Source organism: Pygocentrus nattereri, chromosome 2 (assembly GCF_015220715.1).
Source record: "Pygocentrus nattereri isolate fPygNat1 chromosome 2, fPygNat1.pri, whole genome shotgun sequence".
NCBI lineage: Eukaryota > Metazoa > Chordata > Actinopteri > Characiformes > Serrasalmidae > Pygocentrus > Pygocentrus nattereri.
The window spans coordinates 49898333-49922134 of NC_051212.1; the positions used below are offsets into that span (position 1 = coordinate 49898333).

The window sequence follows — 23802 nt, forward strand, 5'->3', positions numbered from 1 at the left end:
TCTCCCTCCCTCTCTCTCTCCCTTTTTCTTCCTCTCTCTCTCCCTACTCCCTCTAGCCCTAAAATGTTTTGAGCCGTGGTATCCGAGGAAAAACAACTTTGCTGGATCAATGTCAGGCTCTTAATGGGACGTCATGCTCCCACTTCCCTGAGCGTCGCTCATGGGGCGGAGACTGGGTGTCAATCAAAACCTCTACAGATAAGTCTGCTGCCATAGCGTGACACTTTGTGAAGTACCTACCTAACTTAGTGCCACTGGCTGCCTGATAGCACATACGCGCTTGCAGGTAGAAGCGTGATACTTATATAGTGCGAAATGTTTCTAGCTAAATGTTGCTGTGCCTATATTTAAACCAGGACTGGTGCACAGTTCTGTCATCTGTCACAGTTATGTCAAACTCAACCACTAAAAGGGTCATATTAAAAATGTCAACAAAGCTGTGGGCCAGTGGACGGCCTACTTCATCTCCGCCACTTTTCTGATGCCGCTACAGTCTGTACAACTCTCTGGTGCTTTGTTTCATAACGGTACTTAATGTGGTATTCCTTTATTATGGCCTCACCATCTCTGCAAATGAGACAGATATCGGACGTAAAAAGGTATTTGAGCTCCCACCCGTCTTGAAATCTCCAGCGTTCACTGTCCACTTCTCACTTTTGGTGAACTAGGTGGGTTTTGAGCTAGCAAAGTGTTTATGTTGGTTGGAGTGCTGCTGAAACACAGCTAGTGTGTCTGGTGATGTGACTGGTATGGTAGGAGTGAGGTGTAACCACTGTCCTTGTTGGGGTTGGAGTGCATTTCATGTTGCAGTGCAGCACAGAAAATGAAATAAGTGGTAGGCCGGACAGGATCGTGCTACGGGCCTGACTTGGACCGTGGGCCTTGTGTTTGATGCATGGGGTTTAGACCACAGATGTTTTGTTTGCTGGACTGTTCTGGATTCATTTGCAAGATGACCCAGTCATTTTCTAGTTTAAGTGGAGATGTCCTGATTTGTTTTTTTGCTCCCCAATTTAACAAGGTAATATTGAGTATTAGATGATTTTGGGTTCTTGGTGTAAAACGTAGAGGAGGCAGTGGATAGGGCGAGATGGAGGCAGATGATCCGCTGTGGTGACCCCTAAAGGGAGCAGCCGAAAGAAGAAGAAGAAGAGATGGTTTTGGGTTCAATCCACTTTTTATTTTCATAGATAACGCAACTGCATTATGTTGCAAGATTATGATACTCTGTCAATTCATGCTACAGTAAAATTGTGGCTAATTTTGTAGTCTGTATATATTTATTATGACTTCTGGACTGCTGTTTTGTTTTTTTAGCTATAGTTTTACAAAATGAACATTTGAGTATGTTTAACATTGATTAGGATCAAATTTGATTGACTGCTCTAATGTTTCTTTAACATGCAGTTAAAGCACTTCAATTTCTTCTCATTTGCATGGTACTACATACTCTGAACTAATAGCTTTTGTTCGGACTTCTTATGTGAAATTACTCTTCAGTAGGAATGTAAATATGTTTCAAACTTCAAAAAGGCTAACATTTCTATTATCGGCAGTCCTAAAACAGAAATGGCATGTAATTTGGGAAAAGGATGTTTATATTTTTTTTTTCTCCAAAAAACATTGCGAGAGTGTATTTATTACATGGTTTTGGTGGCATTTCACTCTTGACAAGAGGAAGAAAACAGTCTCTGGCTGTCCGCAGTTTCAACGCAGCAGAAACTCTGGTGCTGGAGATAATGTGGGTTTTAAGCTTCCTCTTTTGAACAGTTCAACAGACATTCAAACCACTTTAATAGCTTCAGAAAATACTGAAAGTGCTTCTAACTGCTGCGGATTTTGACGAGTGTCTGTTTATAAAGGCGCAACTGCAGCAAAGTAAACAGAGCAAACACAAGGGCGATACCTGCTATATTGAAACGTGCCTGGACGTCTCTAAATTTAAGACCTCTAACAGTTAAAAAAAGGAAAAGTTAGGATTCTAAGACTTTATAAGACTTCTTCAGGTTTGTTCTCTGAACTGTGCATGAACGTTCAGATATTTGCTACTAGAAGCTAGTTAGATAACCTAAAACAAAAAGTGCCATAACTTTTGCACAGGTCACATTTTATGGTTATTAAATAAGCAGTAGTTGTGCATTAAAGTACACTGAAGTGTGTTCTCTGTAGAGAATGTGTTGATTTACTTTCACTGTCAAAACTCAACAAAATGTCATTTGACTGGGGCGCCAAAACTTTTGCCCTCAGGCAACAGCGCCCTCAGGTGTACATCAGAGCACACATGTTAATGTACATTAAAAATACAGAGGTGCAGGAAAAAGAAATGCAATTAATTATTTAGAAATATAGTACTGTATTTAAGACTTTAAATTGGCTGTAAACAACTCAGACAGAGTGTGTTCTCTTATACATATAGCCATTTCATTCCAAGTGTGTTCTACTCTTCATGAAAAAGCTGATGGTCTAGGGGACATCATCATAGGCTTGCACCTCAGAGACAAACTGTGGGTAAAAATGGCTAAATAAAAGAGGCGCCAAAACTGATCCCTGTGGTACACCATTCCAGCTGACAGCTGTGACAGTTCACTATTCACCTTAACTCCCTGAACCTTACTTTCCAAATACTAATTAATTGACTTGATAGCATCAAAACAAGATCTACAAAGACTACAAACAGACAGCATTCAAACTCAAGCATTTCTTTTTTTATTTTAATCGACATAACATAGGAATCACAAAGAACAGCCGACATAAGAGGATGTCATTTTGGCTGAAGGTTATCTTGCAGCTAGACATGGCCGATTATCAGTCCCACCTGAGGGAGGTGAGAAAGAGAGGCATGAGAGTAAGTCAGCTGTGCACCAAGATCAGAACATGCCTAGTTTGCTTACAGTCTATCAGCGAGCAAAGACACTGTTATCAGTCAATGCAAGAGTGAAAGAACGTGGCAGACAAAGCAGTCAAGGAATGGTTCAGGTGGGTGGACATTTCAGTGCTTCTCCAATATTTCTCCCTCTCTTTCTGCCTCCAGTGTGACTTCTGGTGGTAAATATGGCTTGACACTGCAGCATCTGAATCCAGTCTGTTATTATTCAGTTCACTGCAAGGGTTGCTTCATCATTGCCAGAATGCCTATGAGAAAGTGGTCACTTTTTAAGACAAACTACATTTGTACATTTTTTTTTTTTTTTTTGTACCTTAGATTTAAAAAGACTAGATATAGAATCTTGGGCCACAATTATTTAATTCCAGAGGTTTAAAGACAAATGCTGTGACCTGCTTCAGAAAACCATATCAACTCTTGAATGTCGAATATAAAAAAAAAATAAGTGTCAGTCACTAAATTAAGACTTCTCTGGGCTCAAGCTCACCACAAATGGACTCATGCGCAGTGGATCTGTATAGTGGAGTCTGATGAGTCAACACTTCAGCTTGTTTATGTTTACCTACAGCTGGGGCAGCAGGTAAAATGTAGGTAAAATTAAAAATAGTGATTTTTGAATGTACAAAAACAGCATGAAGAGATATAAGATATATCTCTTAAGATATGCAATATTTTATCCGATCAACTTTGCTGTATTCCATAAATTTATGCTCATTCTGAAACTGTGACAGGAGCAATCGAAGACTAGGAATGTTATGAAAAGTTCAAAGAACACCTTAAACATGTAATGCAATTATGCTTGAATATACACTCACCAGCCACTTTATTAGGTATTAGGTTGCTAGTAAGAGGTTGGACTCCCTTTTGCCTTCAGAACTGCCTTAATTCTTCGTGCCATACTTTCAACAAGGTGTTGGAAACGTTCCTCAGAGATTCTGGTTGGTTATTTGAGTTCCTGCTGCCTTTCTATCATCTGGAACCAGTCTGCCCATTCTCCTCTGACCTCTCACATCAACAAGGCATTTTCGTCCACAGAACTGACCGCTCACTGGATATTTCCTCTTTTTCGGACCGTTCTCTGTAAACCCTAGAGATGGGTGTGTGTGAAAATCCCAGTAGATCAGCAGTTTCTGAAATACTCAGACCAGCCCGTCTGGCACCAACAACCACGCCACGTTCCAAGTCCCTTAGATCCCCTTTCTTCTCCGTTCTGATGCTCGGCCTGCACTTCAGCAAGTTGCCTTGACCACCTCTACATGCCTAAATGCATTGAGTTGCAGCCGTGTGATTGGCTGATTAGCTATTTGTGTTAACAAGCAATTGAACACCTAATAAAGTGGCCGGTGAGTGTAAAAGAAGCAACTAGGAAAGGCCTAGTCCTTTATAAGGATGTGTCAAGGTTCGCCACTTTTCCAAAAATGCATCAGCATAAAGTCCAGCAGTTTAAAAATAACATTTCTCGGCCAAGGATTGCAAGGATTTTGGGTATTTCACCCAGCACATGGCATACTATCATCAAAAGACTCAAGGAATTGACAGAAATCTCTGCATTCTCTGAAAAGGCTGAAAACTACAACTGAACTCCAATGACTTTCAACACCTCAGACAGAACTGCTTTAAAACCAATACGCTTCTGTGATGGATACAATCACATATGCTCCATAATACCTTAAAAAATCATTATCAATAAACACTGTCAGTCACTAAATTAAGCACTGGGTCTATGTGTAATGTGCAGAAACGGTGCCGAGTTCTCTGGGCTCAACCATCAATGGACTGATGCACAGTGGAAACGTGTACTGGAGTCTGATGAGTCGACTTTTCAGCTTGTTTATGGAAACAATGGCCCTACTGGGCTAAAGATGTAAAGGACCATTCCGATTGTTACCTGCATAAAGCTCAAAAGCCAGAGTCTATCATGGTATGTCGGGGTATTAGTGGGTAACCTGCACATCTGTGAAGGTACCACTAACATTAAGCACATTTTGGAGCAATGTACGCTGCCTTTTAGACACCGTCTTTTTCAGGGACATCCATGCTTATTTCAACAATGATAAACACTGCAAATGATGGCTGTGTAATCCGAGAGTGCAGGTGCTAGACTGGTCTGCCTGCAGTCCATAGCCCATTGAAAATGCTTCTTATCTTATGAAGTTCAAAATCTGACAACAAGGGCCCTGTACAGTTGCACCACTGAAGAGAAGAATGGCACAAACAGCACATAACTACCAAACACAGCCTTAAACAGCTGTACACACATACAATCATAACATTCATCATTAAAACACAGAAAGTTGACAATTGAAGAAAATAGACGTTTTGGTAGTTTTACTTTAAAGCAATGGGATCTAGCTGCTCACCATGCAGTCGCACTTCCTGAAAATGAAAGTCTGTGACTAAAATTAGGCTCCATCTATAAACTAAAACTCTTTTTGTGTCAGAAATATGTGGAAATATCCCCAAATATCCCTTTTTTGACAAATTAAACCAAGGATGAATTGAAATCTTTCAACTTCATTTTAAAAAAACAACACAAAAAAATGTAAATATTACTTTCACAATGAGGTTAGGGTTCAGGAGAGATACCTCCTAATATAAAGCACCCCATAAAGGATGCTTTTGTACATGTTTAGCTGATTACAATCTCTATTGATGCCTTGAGCTGAAATATATCATAACTCGTAAATATGTAAGACCTGAATATTTCATTGTTTTTTTAATAGTTATAAAATATATAGTTTTTAGTTTATATATAGTTTTTTTATATAGTTTTTTTCCACATAAGTGTACGTTTGACATACTATAGGCCATATCTCATATCTGCTCTCTATGAACATAAAGTTTAAGTGATACTTATTAGTCCCACAACAGGGAAATTTTACCTCTGCATTTAACCCATCTGTGAAGTGAAACACCGCATACGGGGCAGTGAGCACACTTGCCCGGAGTGGTGAGCAGCCCTATCCCAGAAGCCCAGGGAGCAGTTTGGGGGTTAGGTGTCTTGCTCAAGGACACCTCAGTCATGTACTATCAGCGCTGGGTATCAAACCGGGAACCTTCCGGTCACATAGCCAGTTCCCTAACCTCCAGCCCACGACTGCCCCACAAAATATGGTATTGGGTAAATAATAATTGATACTGAATTGCAGTGGTTTTGTTATTTTGCACTTAATAGCTGCAACCTCAAAGGATCAGCGCTTCTTGCTGACACAGTGCTTTTGTTGTGTTGTATCATGTTGTGTGTAGATGTCAAAAAAGAGCAAGTATGCAGATAGAGGGAGCGTCCTGTTGCTTTGACAGGTGTTGCGTGGCCTCCGTCTGCTGACTTCAGAGGTTGTTTATTCTGCCTCCTGCACCCATTATCCTGGTGCACCATGCCTGGCCACAGAAAAAGGAAAAAAAAAAAAAAAAACACAGCACACTGCTGTTTCGAAGAGAAATCATTTTCCTTTTGACCTGTAATGAACTACCAGTAGCCTGCAGGCATACGGAGCCAGCTCATGCTGCGAGGCTGGACTTTGTTTGCCGTAACGATCACTCAAATACACTGACTCTTTGATTTTGTTTGTTTTGTTCACTGAGGTACTGGCAGCCATTCACAAGCACTTGTATAGCATGAGGCAATTCTAAGATACAAAACACGTATTGGGATGTTTCGGATTTCAACAGTGCCACGTTTAAAAAGTGCCATGAAAAGTACAGCGCAGAAGCGCTACCAGTTAAAGTGGAATTCGACGGAGTTATAAAAAAACTGGAAAAACATATTAGGGTTACAATTTATTTATATTTTAAAATGAATTAATAAGTTATTTTAAGAATTACACCTTCTTGAGCCTCAGTGTAGCAATATTGGGTTTTGAAGCAGTTATACCGAATTCCACGCACCACAGAAGAGCTCATCCCCCAGCCATGTGGAAAGGGTGAGGCCATATTTTGAGGACACACATTTTTCTGCAATTTTAACTGCAATAATCTACACATGACTATGAAACATATGAATTAAATGAAAAAGAAAACAAACGCCAATGAATATTATAAAACACATAATGAAAGTTGTCCCCCAGGAGTCGGGTCACTGGAGTTACCGCGTAACAAAAAACTTATTTTGAAATAAAAATCGCACGGATGACGTCACTTGACTTCCTTTTACCTATGTTTTGAAGATCTATGAAGAAAAGCATGTGGTAAATCCACTGTGTCTTTTCAGTTAGAGATTTTCTCATTTAGCTCATGATGCATATGAAGCTTTTAGTTGACGTCACTGGTGTGACCGACTTTATTCTTAGGTAATTGTGAAAAAATAGAATACAAATGGACGCTATATTTTAGTGGATATTCCATGATTCCATGAGCCATTTGGTAAAATGTATTTTTCATTAAAAATATCATTGGTGTAACCTTTCTTGTGTAATACCAATGAGGATCGGTACAAGCAGTGACAGCTATGGATGGATATATTCTACAGAAAGTGGACGTTTCTGTAGAAGGACCTGTGAAACGGTTTGAACTTACCCATTCTGATTTCTTTACAGCGATGGTGATAGGAACCATTGTCCACAGTGCAAATAGTCATTTTATTTATTATCCAAAATGACCAGTGACCACATTAAAAACAGCACTAGGAGCCTGAAGGCTACACAAGCTTCCTCCGAGGTATCTAAACTGCTGCAACATTATTGGACAATTGTATGCGCGTGGTGGGGAACGCCAACTGCCAGTTGTGTTTTATTAGCTAACATACATCTACGCTGGCTAATATTGCCCTTGGTGTTGATGGGAGAGGTAGGGCCTTCCTATCCACCTAGAGAGAACAAGGCCAACTGTGGTAACTTGCTCTCCCAACCACAGATGATTGTAGAATCACTGGGGATCAAACTTGTGAGACCAGTTATGCTCCCCTTGACAATGGCCAAAAACACGGTCAAATTTGAGACATTTAGGCCACTTGGGAGCATCTTATGACAGATGAAGTTGGTCTGTACTGTGGTAATTCTAACAATACGCACAATATGGTCAGAAAAGCTGACCATGGCATAATTTTTTTGAAGTAATATATGACCATATCAGCCACCCCTTACACACATTCATACACATAGAATATTATCACTAATTTGATCAAAGTACATGCACAATATGGCTAAAAGTATGTGGACAGTCAGGCACCAATGTTGGACGAGAAGGTCTGTCTTGCAATCAACATTCCAGTTTATCCCAAAGGATTTTCCATTGAGCTTGAGGTCAGGGCTCTGTGCTGGCCACTGGAGTTCCTCCACAACTTGTCAAACCATGACCTTATGGGCCTCACTTTGTGCACAGGGGTACAGCCATGCTGGAACAGGAAAGGGTCTTCCTCAAGCTGCCACCACAAAGTTGTATTGTCTAAAATGTCTTGTATGCCGTAGTATTAACATTACCCCTCAATGGACAAGGGGCGAGTCCACACCCTGACCATTATCCTTCCTCCACCAAACTACTCTTATGCATTCTAGTAGGCAGTGTTCTCCCGGCACCCAACAAACCCAGATGTGGCACCGCTCTATGAGTTACCACTTCTTGGCTGAGCTGTTGTTGCTCCTAGATGCTTTCATTTCACAATAATAATGCTTACAGATGACTAGGGCAGATCTAGCAGGGCAGAAGTTCCACGAATTTACTTATGGAAATGACAGCGTTTAAAATCACTGAGCTCTTTAGCATGCACCATTCCTTTGCCATTGTTCATCTGTAGAGACTGCATGGCTATGTGCTTGATTTTATACATCTGTTAGCAATGAGTGTGGCAGAAACACTTACATTAGAAGGGGTGTCTACATACTTTTGGCCATAGAGTGCAATATAAAAAAGTCCTCACTAGTAATATGTAAATCGGCAGTCAGGGAGATTGGACGCAGAGGTAATTTGCAATCGCTGACACAATTGCAGGCTCTCATGGCTGAGGAAACAGATGTTACTCTGCGTGTGTGATCAGTCATATTTCTACATCAGATTTGTCTGAATGCCCGCCTCTCAGCTTGTGCAGAAAATTCCCTCGTTGCCAGACATTTGGAACATGCCCAGCCTGCAAAATCTTGCAAATCGATCACAGAACCACTTAAAAGCTCTTTTTAATGTACAGAGTTTGGAATTAATTAATATAATGCTTGCAATGAATCCTGTATTCATAAGGCATTATAAATACATTCTATGTGTTATGCATAGTAACATACACTCACCGGCCACTTTATTAGGTTCAACTGCTTGCTAACACAAATAGCTAATCAGCCAATCACACGGCCACAACTCAATGCATTTAGGCATGTAGAGGTGGTCAAGACAACTTGCTGAAGTGCAGACCGAGCATCAGAACGGGGAAGAAAAGGGATTCTACTGACTTCTAGTGTTTGTTAGCAACCTTATCCTCGTAGTTCGAGTTCTAAACTAAAAAAAGCCACATCTGGACACCAGAGTCATCTTACATTTACATGTATGGCATTTGGCAGACGCTCTGGTCCAGGGTTCTTACAATTTGATCATTTTACACAGGTAGGTGAAGGCAGTGCAGTGTTAGGAGTCTAGCCCAAGGACTCAAGGACAATCCGTATGGTGTGGAATGTTTGCCTAGGCAGGGGACTGAAACACAGTCCAGGCAGAGGCATTACCCACTACACCATACTAACCATAGCTTCTTAGCGGAGAGACTAGAGCAGAGGTAAGTGGAAAACTGTACAATGTGATTTGATGCCCAACTATTCCTTTAAAGGTCTGCTGGTGTTCTCTTGCATTTTCTGCCCTTTTCGTGCCTGTAATTTTCAGGTTGTATCCTCGGAAATCTATGCTGTTTATGTCGAAGTCACTCTGAGTACATGTAGGGCTACAGCACTCCATAAAATCGGTGATGTTCAAAGTGGTGGGAATGGGATGTGTGAGTGGAGGGACACTGCAGGAGAAAATCAGTGCAGGAGTGGGGCTATCATTACGTGTGCTGTAAGAGGTCATTGCTGCAGAGAGCTTTTCATCCTGATTACAGACGTCTCACCATACCCCGGTGTTCTGCACAGCGGCAGAGGAGAGGCATGATAGAACACACATACGCACCTTTACCATGAGCCACGAGTGACTCAGAAGATCCTCCACCTCTACAAAGGAAGAAATACAGCAACGAAGCTGAACCGAAGCTGTCCCTGACATAAACAAATCAAATGGCAAGACGTTTTAAATCCAGCCGCTCCGAATCGTAAATTACAACAACGCTCACAAAGTCTCAGGACCAAATCAGTCGCGGATTACCAGCCATATGTGAACAAACCGCTGATAAATAAAGAAGAGTCCTTTGCAAACATGCCGCTGAAAATCGTTCCACCCACTAACTTCACAGCTAACGGAAATTAAATGTTGGAGGTTGGGGTTGCTACCATGGATTTGATGGCAATTGCGCCTATTCATTGCAATGGGATTTGCTCTGTGGTGCAGGTACACCCAGAAATGTGTGTACTGGATCTCGTCTCTCTAATGTATTGGGACATATTTCAGGCATCAGTCTTTGAGACGGTGACTAGTTGTGGGTGGAAAGGCCAAAGAATTTATATCAAGGTGTATTTTTAAATTTCAGTATATATATCACAAAAGTGTATTTATATACCTCTGTGGTCGGAACAAAACCTCATATCTCCAAAATGGTAACTTCAAGTCAATGGAACCAGACTTCTTCCAAGTCGTTTTGGACCATTTATTTTGGTCCATTCATCATGAAATTTACACACAATGTAAAGAGCAATGGGGACTTTTAAATTATGTCAAAAACTGAAAAATGACAGCAGTGTGGTTGGTTAGTGTAGTGGGTAACACCTGTGCCTTCTACACTGTAGACTGGGGTTCAATCCCCACCTGGATAAGCACCCTACACTATACAAATAAGAGTCCTTGGGCAAGACTCCTAACACCACCTTCGCCTACCTGTGTAAAATGATCAAACTGTAAGTCACTCTGGATAAGAGCGTCAGCCAAATGCTGTAAATGTAAATGTATACATGTATATAAAGCCTACTTGTTCAGGTGACTTATTCTTCTGGAATGCCCCTTCACTTTTTAGTAGGATCATATTTAACAACTGAAATATTTGGCAACACTTAATGATAAAAAGCCCTCATAAACAGCAACTTAATCAATGTCTAATTGTTTATGAATGACTGTTAATTATGGTCATCATTTACAGAGGTAAATTTACATAATTTACCCCCCCAACAATTTGCACCCAACAATTAATTTAGATAATAATTATTTGGTTATGAAACATGACAAAAATATTCAATTTACTGGTATAATAAATGCTAGTTATTTATCTTGCTACTTTGTGAGGCAATTCTTATGAATGCAATTCCTAAAAAGTTAAGACCACACCAGTGAAAACAGAAAGCAGTCATTAGTAAATTATGTTGTTACTGTGAAGTAAACATAGAAAAATTCGGTGTAGGCTCCATTAACCCTCTCAGGTCGACAATGTCATACAAGCATCAAAGGACGTCGTAGGTAAATGAATAAATAATTCATGAATGAGTACAGATCAGGAGCACAGGCCCTGAATGGTCAACAGACTTGACCCAGTGAGTCAGTGGATGGCTACCAGTCGTGCTAACAACAGTAATCAACTCTAACACCGAGAAATGGATAAATATCTGTCTCCTATCAAAAATGTGTGGCACATTATGGAAATTTAACAACACAAAGGCGCTGTACGGTTGCACAACTGAAGACAATAAACTGGGTCAGTTTGTGTCTTCAGTCCCCAAATGATTATTATGATTTGAGCATAGATGATAAATACAGTGGTAAACATACTCCTGTTTTAAATTTTGGAAAGTGCTGCAGGCATTCAAGTCAGAACGAGAGCACGTTTCTAAAAAGCTCATATGGTAGAGTATAAAATATTGTATTTCTGTAATGAGGTCTTTAAAAGTTTGTGAACTCTAGAATATTGACAGATTTCTGTATAAATTTGACCCAAAAAGTAGACAAAGAGAACCAAATTAAACAAATGAGACAAAAATTTTAGACTTGGTAATTTATTTGTTGAGGAGAACTGATCAAGTATTACATGTCTGTAAGTGGCAAACGTTTGTGAGCCTTTAGGATAAGCAGATCATTTGAATGTGAAATCAGCTTCAGGTACTTTCAATCAATGGGATGGCAATTAGGTGTGAGTGACCACCCTGTTTTATTTAAAGAACAGTTGATCTACGACAGACTGATCTTAACAATACATGTCTGTGGAAGTGCATCATGGCATGAACAAAAGAAATTCTCGAGGACCTCAGAAGAAGAGCTGTTGATGATCATCAGACTGGAAAAGGTCACAAAACCACCTTTAAAGAGTTTGAAGTCCAACAATCGACAGTCAGACAGAGTGTGCACAAACAGAGGTAATTCAAGACCACTGTTATGCTCCTCAGGAGTGGTCAACCAACAAGATCACACCAAGATAAAGACTGGCAATAGTCTGTGAGGTCACCAAGGAACCTAAGGTATCTTCTAAGCAACCAAAGGCCTGTCTCACAATGGCTAATGTTAATGTTCCTGAATGGAATGAGGAAAAAAGTTAAGTTCATAAGGTAAAACCACTTAATATTTTATTTTTCTATTAGCTTTTTATTAACTGTTCATATACTGTCCCCTCAAATGGCAACACCAGATTTGTGCTGTTTGGCCACTCGATCTAGTCATGTACACTCGACCAGCCAAACCCTGCTCCCCTGGTTTCTATCCTCCTGTCACAGCCAGTTTGAGGTGTGTTGAACGGTGGGCTTATGAGGCCCCTCTCACCTGCTCCAGCTTCCAGTGGAACTCAGCCGGCCTGAATGTGTCCATCTGTGTGAAGTCCCTCCGCAGCAGGAAGACCAGCCGGCAGTTGTGAACGTACAGTGAGTAATGATGCCTGTTCATCTCTGCCAACAAGCAAAAAAGAAACACATCAGCAGAAATACGCCATATACATCTATCATACCCTGAGATAACCATCTAATAATGTATGGAAACGTTCTGCGCAGAATACTGTGCAAAAGTCAGAGAGCACCTTCACTTTTTTCATTTCTAGTCAAAATTGCAAGGACAACTGAAGTTTTCAAAGGAGATTAGATGGGAGACAATCCACTTGCATTATGGAGGAGATTGTCAAAGGAAAAGAAATACAGTTTTCAAAACTGTTTAAAAAAATGACTAAAGATGCATCCTGTTCCCATCAGATAAACAGACTTCGCGAGCTATGAGAACATTTTTTATTGCTCAGAAGTTAATATGGGCGTATAGATGTCAGAACAAAACCTTGTATCTCCATTTTTGTCATTTTCCAGTTTTTGACATAGTTTGGAAATACCCTTTATCCTTTACATTGTGTGTAAATTCCATGATAAATGGACCAAGAGAAATGACCCAAAATGACTTGGAAGGAAGTCTGGTTCCATTGACCTCCATTAAACGTAGAGTAGATTTTTTCCTTCTCCTGTAAAGTTACCATTTTGGAGATACCATGTTTTGTAAATAACAGTTCACTATTTGGGTTTAGATCAGGCAGGCCGTTCTTCCCAATTACACCTCTCCAGATCTATCAGTGAGACTATGGAGTCTGTAGGTGGGACCCTTTCTAGAACCCCGCCCACTTGCTCCAAGAAGGCCGAATACTCTGACCTGTTGGTTCATGCATAAGCACAGACAACAGTCAGAGTTTCCTCTCTGCGATTTTACATTTGCATTGAGGCAACCCTCTCATCCACAGGGACTCATGAGTATCCCCACACCCGCCTGGTGCCTCTCACCCTGTGCAACCCCTGAGAAGGGGAGGGACCAATCCCTATCCAGGAGTTTGGTTCCCTTCCTGGTTCGGGGCATTTTGTGGCAGAAGGGCTTGAGCGGTCTAGGGATCTTCAGAGCTAAGTCATTGGGAGCAATATGATCCTGGTAGGGTCTCCCAGGGCGAACAGGTCTGGAGTGAAGACCCAGATTACCTCGATCCAAAAACACCATTAAAAAAAGGACACAGACAATTGTGTACCCTGCCTGGGAGAGGGTCACCAGGACCTAGCCCTGGAGTCAGGCCTGAGGGTAGCATCGCTTGGGAGCGCCTGGTGGCCGGGCAGCCCATGTAACCTGGCTGGGCTCAGCCCAAAGAGGCAACATGGGGCGACCATGTGGGCCCACCACCCGCACGGTCCAGCATGGTGGAGCGGTGCAGTGCCATATAGGCAGTGGGAGATTGCAGGGAGGCCCTTGATGGCCAAGGCCCCTGCGGCAGAAACTGGCTCTTGGTAAATAAACTATACATACATACATACATACATAAGTTGTGGCATTTCTTCAATTTAGACACTTAAAAATTAGTAACACTTCCGCTGTTTGGACCAGAAATGAAATAAATGAAAAGGTGGTCTCTGACTTCTGCACGTAACAATGACAGAAACAACTAGATTTCAAATTTTAAAACGTCAGCTGGTCTTTCAGCACAATTAACTGGTCGCGCACTGCTGGCTAGGTTGTTTTGTGGAGTGGAGTAGGTAAAGACAATGCAGTGATGTAAAAGGCTGCCACTGTTCTGGCTAGAGTCCAAGCTGTCTGCCACAGGAAATTCCCTACAGGTTTGGTTATAGGACTTTTACAGAACACTGAAATAAATGCATCTCTTAAAGGCAAAAATATTCAGTAGGACTGTCAACCATTAAAAAAAACCCACTAGGAAATAAATACATCTAAACAGCTGTCACTTTCTCCCTAAATAGCTCTAATAGGTTTCGAATGCTAAAGCTGTCACTCTGGCTGCACGGGTTTGTTAGAGCTGTTCTGCGCTTTAAGTGATATTGACGTGTGCCACTTCGCATTACGCCTCCAAGCATGGTCAGAGCACTCTGCTACTTGCCATGGCCGCCCTCAGACTTACAGCTCGTCTATCTGGAAAGCTGGAATATCTCCAAAATGGTAATGGTATTTTTTGATTTATAGCAGACGGAAAATAAGCTACTTTACTTTTAATGTAAGTCAATGGAATCAGACATTTTTCCAAGTCTTTTTGGGCCATTACGTCTGGTCCAGTCATCATGAAATTCATACACGATGTAAAGAGAAACAGGCATTTTCAAATGATGTCAAAAACTGAAAAATGTCAAAAATGGAGATACAAGGTTTTGTTCCGAAAGCATCAATATATATTCATATACAGTACTGTGTGAAAGTCAACCAAGACACATTTTCAAAATCTATTTATTTGTGTAGTTTGTGTTTATTTGCTGAGAAAAGTGTTAATATTTGAATAAACAAAATTTATAGAATATTAATCAATAATGATTATTTATATATAAAAGTGGGACGCATGTATCCCACCTGCTCCATTGCTCATTGCCTAGGATGCAGATCAACATTAAGGCTTTTCTGCTTTTGTATACGTTTGTGTTTTACATGACATCTTTTGACAGCAACTCTGGATCCAGAGATGCTCATGCAGCTGTGATTAAAGTCTCAATCTACTGGGGGGCAAATCAAACGTTGAGTCTTTCATAGAGAATTTTAGTTTAGCCTCATTATAAGCTCCCCCACGCGCTGATCACCACTTACTAATAATAGGTAACACTTTATTTGAAGGCTACCTACATAAGGACTTCATGACGCATTCATAAGCACTGAATGTGTTTATGAAGCAGTATTTGAACATTTATTAAGTGCTTATGTCGGTTCTCGCAACCTGACATAAGATGTTTTATGAAATAAATGACATTGTACTGATATAATATGAATAAACTTTGAACATATTTGCAGCACTAAATATATTATATAATTATATCTGACAATCTCGCTTTGAAAGTAGCTAAAAAATAGTGCACTACTTTTCAAAAAGCAGCTAAAAAGTAGCCAGCATTTTTTCTGGAAAAATAGCTCAATTGGAACTAGCTACAAATTTTGGGAAAGTAGCTGCAAAGTAGTTAACTACTAAAGTTTTTTTCTTTCTCTTGTCAATTTACCATTTTGGACATGTTTTCTTCCACCAACAGCGGTACGTCAGTACCTATATGTGGTAATTGCCCTTTTAATTAAAGAAAGAGTAGAAACTTTAAGTGAAGCCCTCATTGTTGATCCACATATTGTAGGATAGCCCTGAGTTTCCACTCTTTTTCCTCCAAAGGTACTGAAAATGTACAAAAACAGATATGCCCCGCACTCCTCCTCCTCACCCCCCCCACAACCCCCCACTTCCTTGAGCCTCCTGAGAGGCTGCACGTGTGCCTCTGGCTCTGGCCGACGTCGCACGCATGGCTGCTCTTCAGTAGAGTGTGTGAATTGATTAAGTCTCACACTCGCTCGGCGTGACGCCCATGATCAATGAGGCTCGATAGAGGCCTGCCAAGCAGCCGGCTTCCATCACAGCCAGTCCATCCTCCTCTCGGGTACCATCCGCAGAGCAGCCCACCCAGACCCAAAACGTGTGGGAGTGCATTTACTGCAACTTAGAACGACCCTGATTAGCTACTCAGACCTGACCAACATATTATCTGGACAATATAATCAGGCAGGGGCCTCGAACGTGAGAAAGAAAAACCCAAACAAAAACCTTTCATTTCCAATTTGACTTTGCCTGTGAGTTTTGCAGCAGTCACAGTCATTTCTGCAGTGCCATTCTTACACAGCTTACAGCACTGGGAGGTTCAAATGGCTTTAAATCACGAGCCTCTGTGCATAGAAAAAGCCTGTGATGGACAGAATCAAGTCCTACATGAAGCAAATGCAGCGTTCAAAGAAAAGAAGCAAAACAACTTGACTAACGTGATGGGGATAGCAATGTTCGCTTGTGCACCAGCTGTAAGTCAGTTAGATAAACTTGTCCCATCTAGCTGAAAGTTTTAGCAAGCCACGGATCACGTTTCTTGAAAACTTACGAAATTTTAATTTAGATTAGCTATTGCGCTACCCAGCTAGCTTACATGCCACATAACGCAAAATGACCTTTTCCTCTTTCCTTTAAATACGCATTTACTTCATGGAGCACTTCAGTTCTGGTCCTTCAGAACGAAGGTTTTTTATGAACCGCTTTCCAAAAAAGTTGGGACAGATGACGATAATTCATTAATAACTAATATTTTACCTTATAATCTTTAGTGAATACCTGCTAATTCCAAATTTGATACCTGTAACACACTCCAAAAGTTTGGAACACAGCGATGTAAGATTGAGAAGTGTGATGAATGATGCAAAAAAACCTCGTTTTGGAATTTTCCAAAGCTAAACAGGAGAACAGGTAACAGACCAGCACAACACACACTAACACTGCACCACGTCAGTGTTACTACAGTGCTGAGAATGATGCACCACCCAAATAGTACCTGCTCCGTGAGGGTCCAACGGGGTCCTGACCACTGAAGAACAGGGTAAAAGGGGCTAACAAAGTATCAGAGAAACAGATGGACTACAGTCTGTAACTGTAGAACTACAAAGTGCAGCTATACAGTAAGTAGAGCTGATAGAATGGACAGTGAGTGTAGAAACAAGGAGGTGGTCATAAAGTTATGCCTCATTGTTGTATATTGTCCAACATCGTTTGTGAATTACCTTCTTAAAATCAGTATTGTGACAATCAGGCCCCAATAGCCTTTACTTCCAATCCACAGAAGTACACGAAGAGCTTCTTTTGTCATATTATAGGGCAGTCTGCCAAGGTGTGTACCTTTCCTGCTGGCACCATTAATATCAAGGATGTCTAGAAATGCAGAGCAGGGGGCCTCTCTGGGGGAAAATGAGGTCGCGTACTGACCTATTCACTACGGCTAGATCAATTCCACTAGTCCTAATCTGTAGCCCTAATCCATCCGTCTAATCAACTCCACTGGTGCTGAGGGAGTCTTTATTTTGCTCTGTCCCAGTTTTCCCCACCTAACTCTACTCCTGGCAGTTTCTTTTTTTCTGACCTGCTCTATTAGCCCTAATCTCAACACCTAAAACCGGGCTACCTGCTCAACAAGGACTGTTTGTCTGCACTTTTGGATTTTTTTCTTTAGCGCCAACAAAAAACTTAATTAAAATGCCCGATAGCTCTTTTGTGACCTTCAGTGACTCTTGATGTGAACACGTCTTTCAGTTCTGCACTTTCTTTTAAACTTTAATGGCCACCTTCACTGTAAATGCACCTACTACAGGGTGCTGATCACCCTGTGATGATAATGATAATTCACCCAATTATGACCGTTTGTCTAAAAAAAGAATGAAAGCAAATGGGAACCAGTTAGCATGACCTCATTTGCTGAATGCCACCAGACCTCCACTGTCTTTCATTCATCATTATTGATGTCAGCACAAATGGGTCAAGCATTCCAGCAGCCCTTAGAGGTGTCAGCTATTGCCAGTGATAACAAAAGCTTATTGTAATGTCTTCATGCATTATTAAATCACCCTTAGCTCACTGAAAGTCTGTTAAAGGTGCAGATTGCTATAAAGAATAGAGCATTCAGGGAGAAGCAGGTCCATCTTTTTGATGAAGAGCTTAGCTTTGTTGGATTTTACAGTAATAAGCTGTGTTTTCTTTGCCAAAGATGGTGGGAATGTGGGAGTTACTTGCAGTCTCAAGCAACCTGTCTCTGAATATTGCAGTGATTGGGGCAGAGCCTCCCAGCATTCCTTGCATTTTATTATTTTTTTCATTTTTCTTCTACATTTCATATTACACAGTTTTTTTGTTTGTTTATTTTAACCTTAAATACACATTTATACACGTTTTGATATTCAAATCATGGTAATGGTTTGTGTTTCACTTTATTAGTTCATCTGTAATGTTGTATTCTATATTCATATGAATACAGAAGCTAGCAAAGATTAAGTGACCCTTATTAGTCCCACAACGGGGAAATTTCACCTCTGCCATCTAACCCATCCGTGAAGTGAAACACCACATGCACACTGGTGAACACACACACACTAGGGGGCAGTGAGTACACTTGCCCAGGGCAGTGGGCAGCCCTACCCGCAGCGCAGTTGGGGGTTAAGTGCCTTGCTCAAGGGCACCTCAGTCACGTACTGTTGGCTCAGGGGCTCGAACTGGCAACCTTCTTGTCAGAGGACTGGTTCTCTAACCTCCAGCCCATGACTGCCCCCAAAGGACTCTGTTCAAATGATAAGGGCAGTTTATTTCACCACTTGGGTGCCAGTATGTAACTACCCAATTCATTTTTATAAATTATATTGGCAAATTTATGGCAAAACAGGGCTGTATGCTTTTGAGCAGGTAACACTGATACTAGAAACGTTGTCTAAAACAATGCAGCACTGAGATAAAACTACATAATAAGAATTATAAAAGTACTTATTTATTAGACCAATTTGTCATTTTAATTGTGAAAAAATGTACATTTTAATGTACTGTTTCTCTAACCTAATAAAGAATGCCCACAAGGAGGAATGTTTGTGCACATTGTTGTGCATCACAAAATCAGAGGGAGGAAACCCACACCAGCAGGAGTTCAATAACACATTTATGCTTGGAGTCAAAACAAAATAGGTCATGACCTAAAGATGCAGCACAGTATTATTTAATATGCAAACACTGTAGGCACAGCAGGGGTGCCTCAGCCTCTGAAACCAGAGACATCAATCCCAAATCATTGCTTTGTATCGCTGTTGTCAGAAGAAAACCGTATGTCTCCCGTTTTTTTTACATATTTTGAAAATACCTGTTACCCTTTATATTGTGTGTAAATTTCATGATGAATGGACTAAAAGAAACAGCCCAACATGACTTGGTAAAAAGTCTGGTTCCACTGCCTTGCATTAAAAGTAGATTTTTTCCTTCTCCTGTAGTTATTTTGGAGATATGTGGTTTTCTTCTGACCTCAGCGATGTGTGACCTTACAGCACCAAACTAAACAACTTTGGAGAGTTTTGTATCTTGCATACCTTCCAGAGAATTTGAACTACCAGACGGACTATAGCTACTATAACACTATATACCACTAGAACTTAACCTGCATTGCAATTCACAAGACCATACTTGAAGAGATGGTTTGGGCAGCAGGGAAATAATGTTTGACATTGCACATGTCATGCTGTATATATATATATATATATATATATATATATATATATATATATATATATATATACACACACACATATATATATATATATATATATATATATATATATATATATATATATATATATATATATATATGCAAACAATAGAGCCCCACAAAGCAAAAGCTCTATACATCTAAGGATCAAGGGTTTACAGTAGTGGGTTCTACCCCATTTCCTATAGGCTAGGGCTTTAGCCTTACCAGTCTTGTCAGAGTTACACAGCAGTGTCTCCTTTTCGGCTCTCAGTCCAGGGCTGGGGCCGTGTTTCATCCAGGTTGCGATAGTGAACTGGTCTGTAAGGTTCTGAGGAACCACTCGTTCTGGAATGTTGGCGGCCTGCCGTCCATCAAACCGGAATATGAGGTCACTGTCCCGCCCACTGTCTGTCAGCAGGGAGGCTGTCCAATTGGTGGAAGCACTGGGGGCGGGGAGAAGATCGGTGCTGCCTGAAGCAGCACCTGCAGAAGAAACAGAAGCAAGTTTAGATTAAGTTATGATGAGAAATCCCCAAAAAAAGAAAAAAAAATAGAAATAAATAGAAACCATGAGGTCATTAACATAGCAAGAACTGACTGAATGAGATGAGTGAAAACTGTACAAATACTATATAAAAGACCTGTCTTCTGCACTTTTTGTACTTTATTGCTTTACCCCCATGTTTACTTTTAATCATATGTATAATAAATGTTATATCAATATTCACATGGTCATTTCACAACATCTCTTAAAAAGCTAAAGCTTTTAAAACAAAATTTGGAACAAAATGTTAAAAGTCAACTGAAATGTGCAGGTTGTGACATCACAACCATGACAAATTCAAAACTATGTGGATGATATCTGGGTTGCCTAAACTTTTTTTTTTCCTCTCAAAATAAAGAAGCACATTTAGGTTTAAAGTCAAGTTTTTGTTTTAAAAAATATGCTATAATTTTGTTTTGATGAGAACAAAACAAAAAAAAAAATACTGGAAGATAAGAGTTTAATAACATATATCGAGCATTCAAGGACTAGTTCAAACTGCAACTCATGGAACTGTGTAAAAATACTAAATAAATAAACAGATTAATATTCAAACCTTATCATTTTTGTATAAAAATACAATAGTAAAGTAAATGTGTCCCAAACTGTAAAAAAAACTGTTTTTTGTGTTTCAATGAAAAATATTGTGATTTTATGTGTTTACAACTGCTCAAAGCTGTGTTTGCTAGTCATGTAAGTGTTTTCTCCATGTGGGCTAAAATTGTCACTGTGAGGATGGTTTATTTGGCCTGTAGACAACACTTTGGGCAGCCCTGGACTATATGCTGTCCCGACACACTGCTGTCTGACTCTTTTAGAACTATCTTTAACTTTGTAGTGACTGATTTGCAGCAAATAGTTAATGACTCTGCTATCAGGCACTTTCCCAAAGTCACTAAAACAGCAGCAATTAAGCCGCTCTTAAAAAAGAGGACTATGGATACTTCTGTGTTAAACAACCACTGACCTGTCTTAAATCTTCTTTTTGTAGCTAAAGTCACTGAGAAGGTTATTTTCAATCAACTCTTCACTTTTTTTTTTATTTAAACTCAAGCATTTTTTCTCCATTCAGGCTTCTAACCTCACCACAGTACTGAAACCACTCCTATAAAACTGATTCAGGTAAAATATCATTTCTGGTTTTACTAGATCTCAGTGCTGCACTTGACACTGTAGATCATAGAATGCTGCTGGACAGGTTGGAAAATTGGGTAGGACTTTCAGGAGTCCTTAATTGGTTCAGATCGTCTATAGAAGGCTGTAGTTACTTTGTCACCATTGGCAGTTATGAATCTTCCAAGGTGGCTATGACATGCGGTGTCCCCCGGGATCAGTTATTGGTCCTCTTCTGTTTAATCTATATATACTGTCTTTGTGCCAACTGCTACAGAACAAGATTGATTACTATAGTCATGAAAATGATACACATATGCATCTGGCTTTCTCACAGGTCACTACAGCCCAATAGTGTGGAGCACATAAGTAATTCCCTTGAATTAAATAATGAGACTGAGAGACTGTTATGTTTGGCAACAAATAGACAGTGAACTTGGTCAGTTGATTCACAGGCTCTAAAAACCAAAGACAAAGCTTGAAATTGTGGTGTTCTGAAAGAAACAGCCTTCAATCATTTTAAAAATATAGCCAGAAACAAACATTTTATGTCCCAGCAAGACCTACAGAAGCCTATCTCCAGTAGGGTGGACTATTGTAATGGTCTCTTAACTATACCCCCCCCACAAAGGCCATTAAACAACTATAGCCCATTCGCAATGCTGCTTCTAGAATTAGCTAGTAGAGCCCAAACTAAACACGGTGATGCAACATTTAGCTGCCATACTGCATATGACTGCTTGAAGAACTTAGATGACCCCCCAATGTAGCAACTTTAAATCTGGGCCAGAAACTCTCTTCAAAACTCTTGAAGTCAGAAAAACTCTTTTCATCTGCCTATGATTGAGCCCCTTTTTATGTTTTCACTCTAATCTTACTGCACTTTACCCATAATCAGCTAATTGCAAGAACACTTAAGGTCTTTATTTCAAATTCCCTTCTATGTTTTTATTATCTTTGCAAAAGAGATATGTTTACTTAGCAAAAGCCTTTCTGGGCTGCTACTTATCAGGATGGCATAAGCTGTATTATTTAATATTTCCTAATGCTTTTATTGTTCTTTGTGTAAAATACTTTAAATTGTGACTGTGCATGACAGGTGTGCAAATTGCCTTGCCTTTATATAGTACATTTAACCCTGCTTTCAAGCTATTAGAACACCAAGATTTTGCACTTGGTCTTTGTTTTTTAGAGCCCACAAGCTAAGATGCTGCCAACTTATTTACTTCAAACGAATCATTTATATGCAAACATTGACAGAGTGAAACTATTGACCTGTAGTCATCTGGTGAGAGAGCCAGATCTATCTGTGTATCTGCAAAACTATGGTAATCAATGCCGTTCTGTAGCATTTGGCACAAAGGCAGCTCAAACAGAACAGAAAAGGTCCGAGAACTGATCCCTGGGGAACTCCACATGCCATAGCCACCCTGTATCCAATTTATAACTGCCAATGGTGACTCCACCTTTCTAAATAAGACCTGAATCAATTAAGGACTGTATTATTTAATATTACTAATGTTTTTTTTTCTGTGTTTGTATAAAGCACTTTGAATTGGCACTGTGTATGAAAGGTGCTATGCAAATTGCCTTGTTTTTATAAGCAAGGAAGTCTAGCCCTGCTTTCACACTGTTAGAACAACAAAACTTTGGACTTGGGCTTTGGTTTCTAGAGCCCGCAAATCAAGATGTTGCCTCTTGTTGCCCAATTCACTGGTCACTCATTGCTCATGTGTTCCCACTAAAAATACTGGAGATATTGCTTGTCTATAAATTTAATCCCTGCATAGTGCTTCACTGCCTGTAGAGTTAGTAGGAGAAAAAAAAAAACAGCGTTTGGTTGCTGCAATCACTGCTGACTACTTGTGGCAACACGGCCACCATTTCTTCATCTCTAGTAGGAATGAATACATAGGAACCAATAAAAGGGAGAATACCATTTCACAGTGCTGCACATACTGCCTTGCTCAAATCTCATTGGTAATTGGCACATTGTTTCACTCTTATTTGCATAACGTTAAATTTTGCTCAACCTTGTCATGTGGGCCATTCTGCCCACTTTATGTTGCCTCCAATCGGCAGTTAACATTGGAAATGAAGGACCACTAGCTGCTAAATAGTGTTGTGTCACTGCCGGCATGAAAGCAGGGTAATCGTATTTCCAAAAAGCAATGCAAAGGAGGATTTCGCCAACCTTGAGGCTGTTCTAATCA

At 40.2% G+C, this 23802-nt stretch overlaps 1 protein-coding gene across 1 annotated transcript in view; it reads right to left on the reverse strand.

The window, feature by feature from the left end:
* Positions 1-23802, reverse strand: part of clstn2 (calsyntenin 2) — a 398921-nt gene that overhangs the window by 76492 nt on the left and 298627 nt on the right. Inside the window, exons 7-8 of the mRNA XM_017723092.2 lie at positions 20158-20415; positions 12680-12801 (exon numbers count right to left, since the gene is read on the reverse strand). Coding sequence (XP_017578581.1) covers positions 12680-12801; positions 20158-20415 — 380 coding nt within the window. The remainder of the gene's footprint in view (positions 1-12679; positions 12802-20157; positions 20416-23802) is intronic.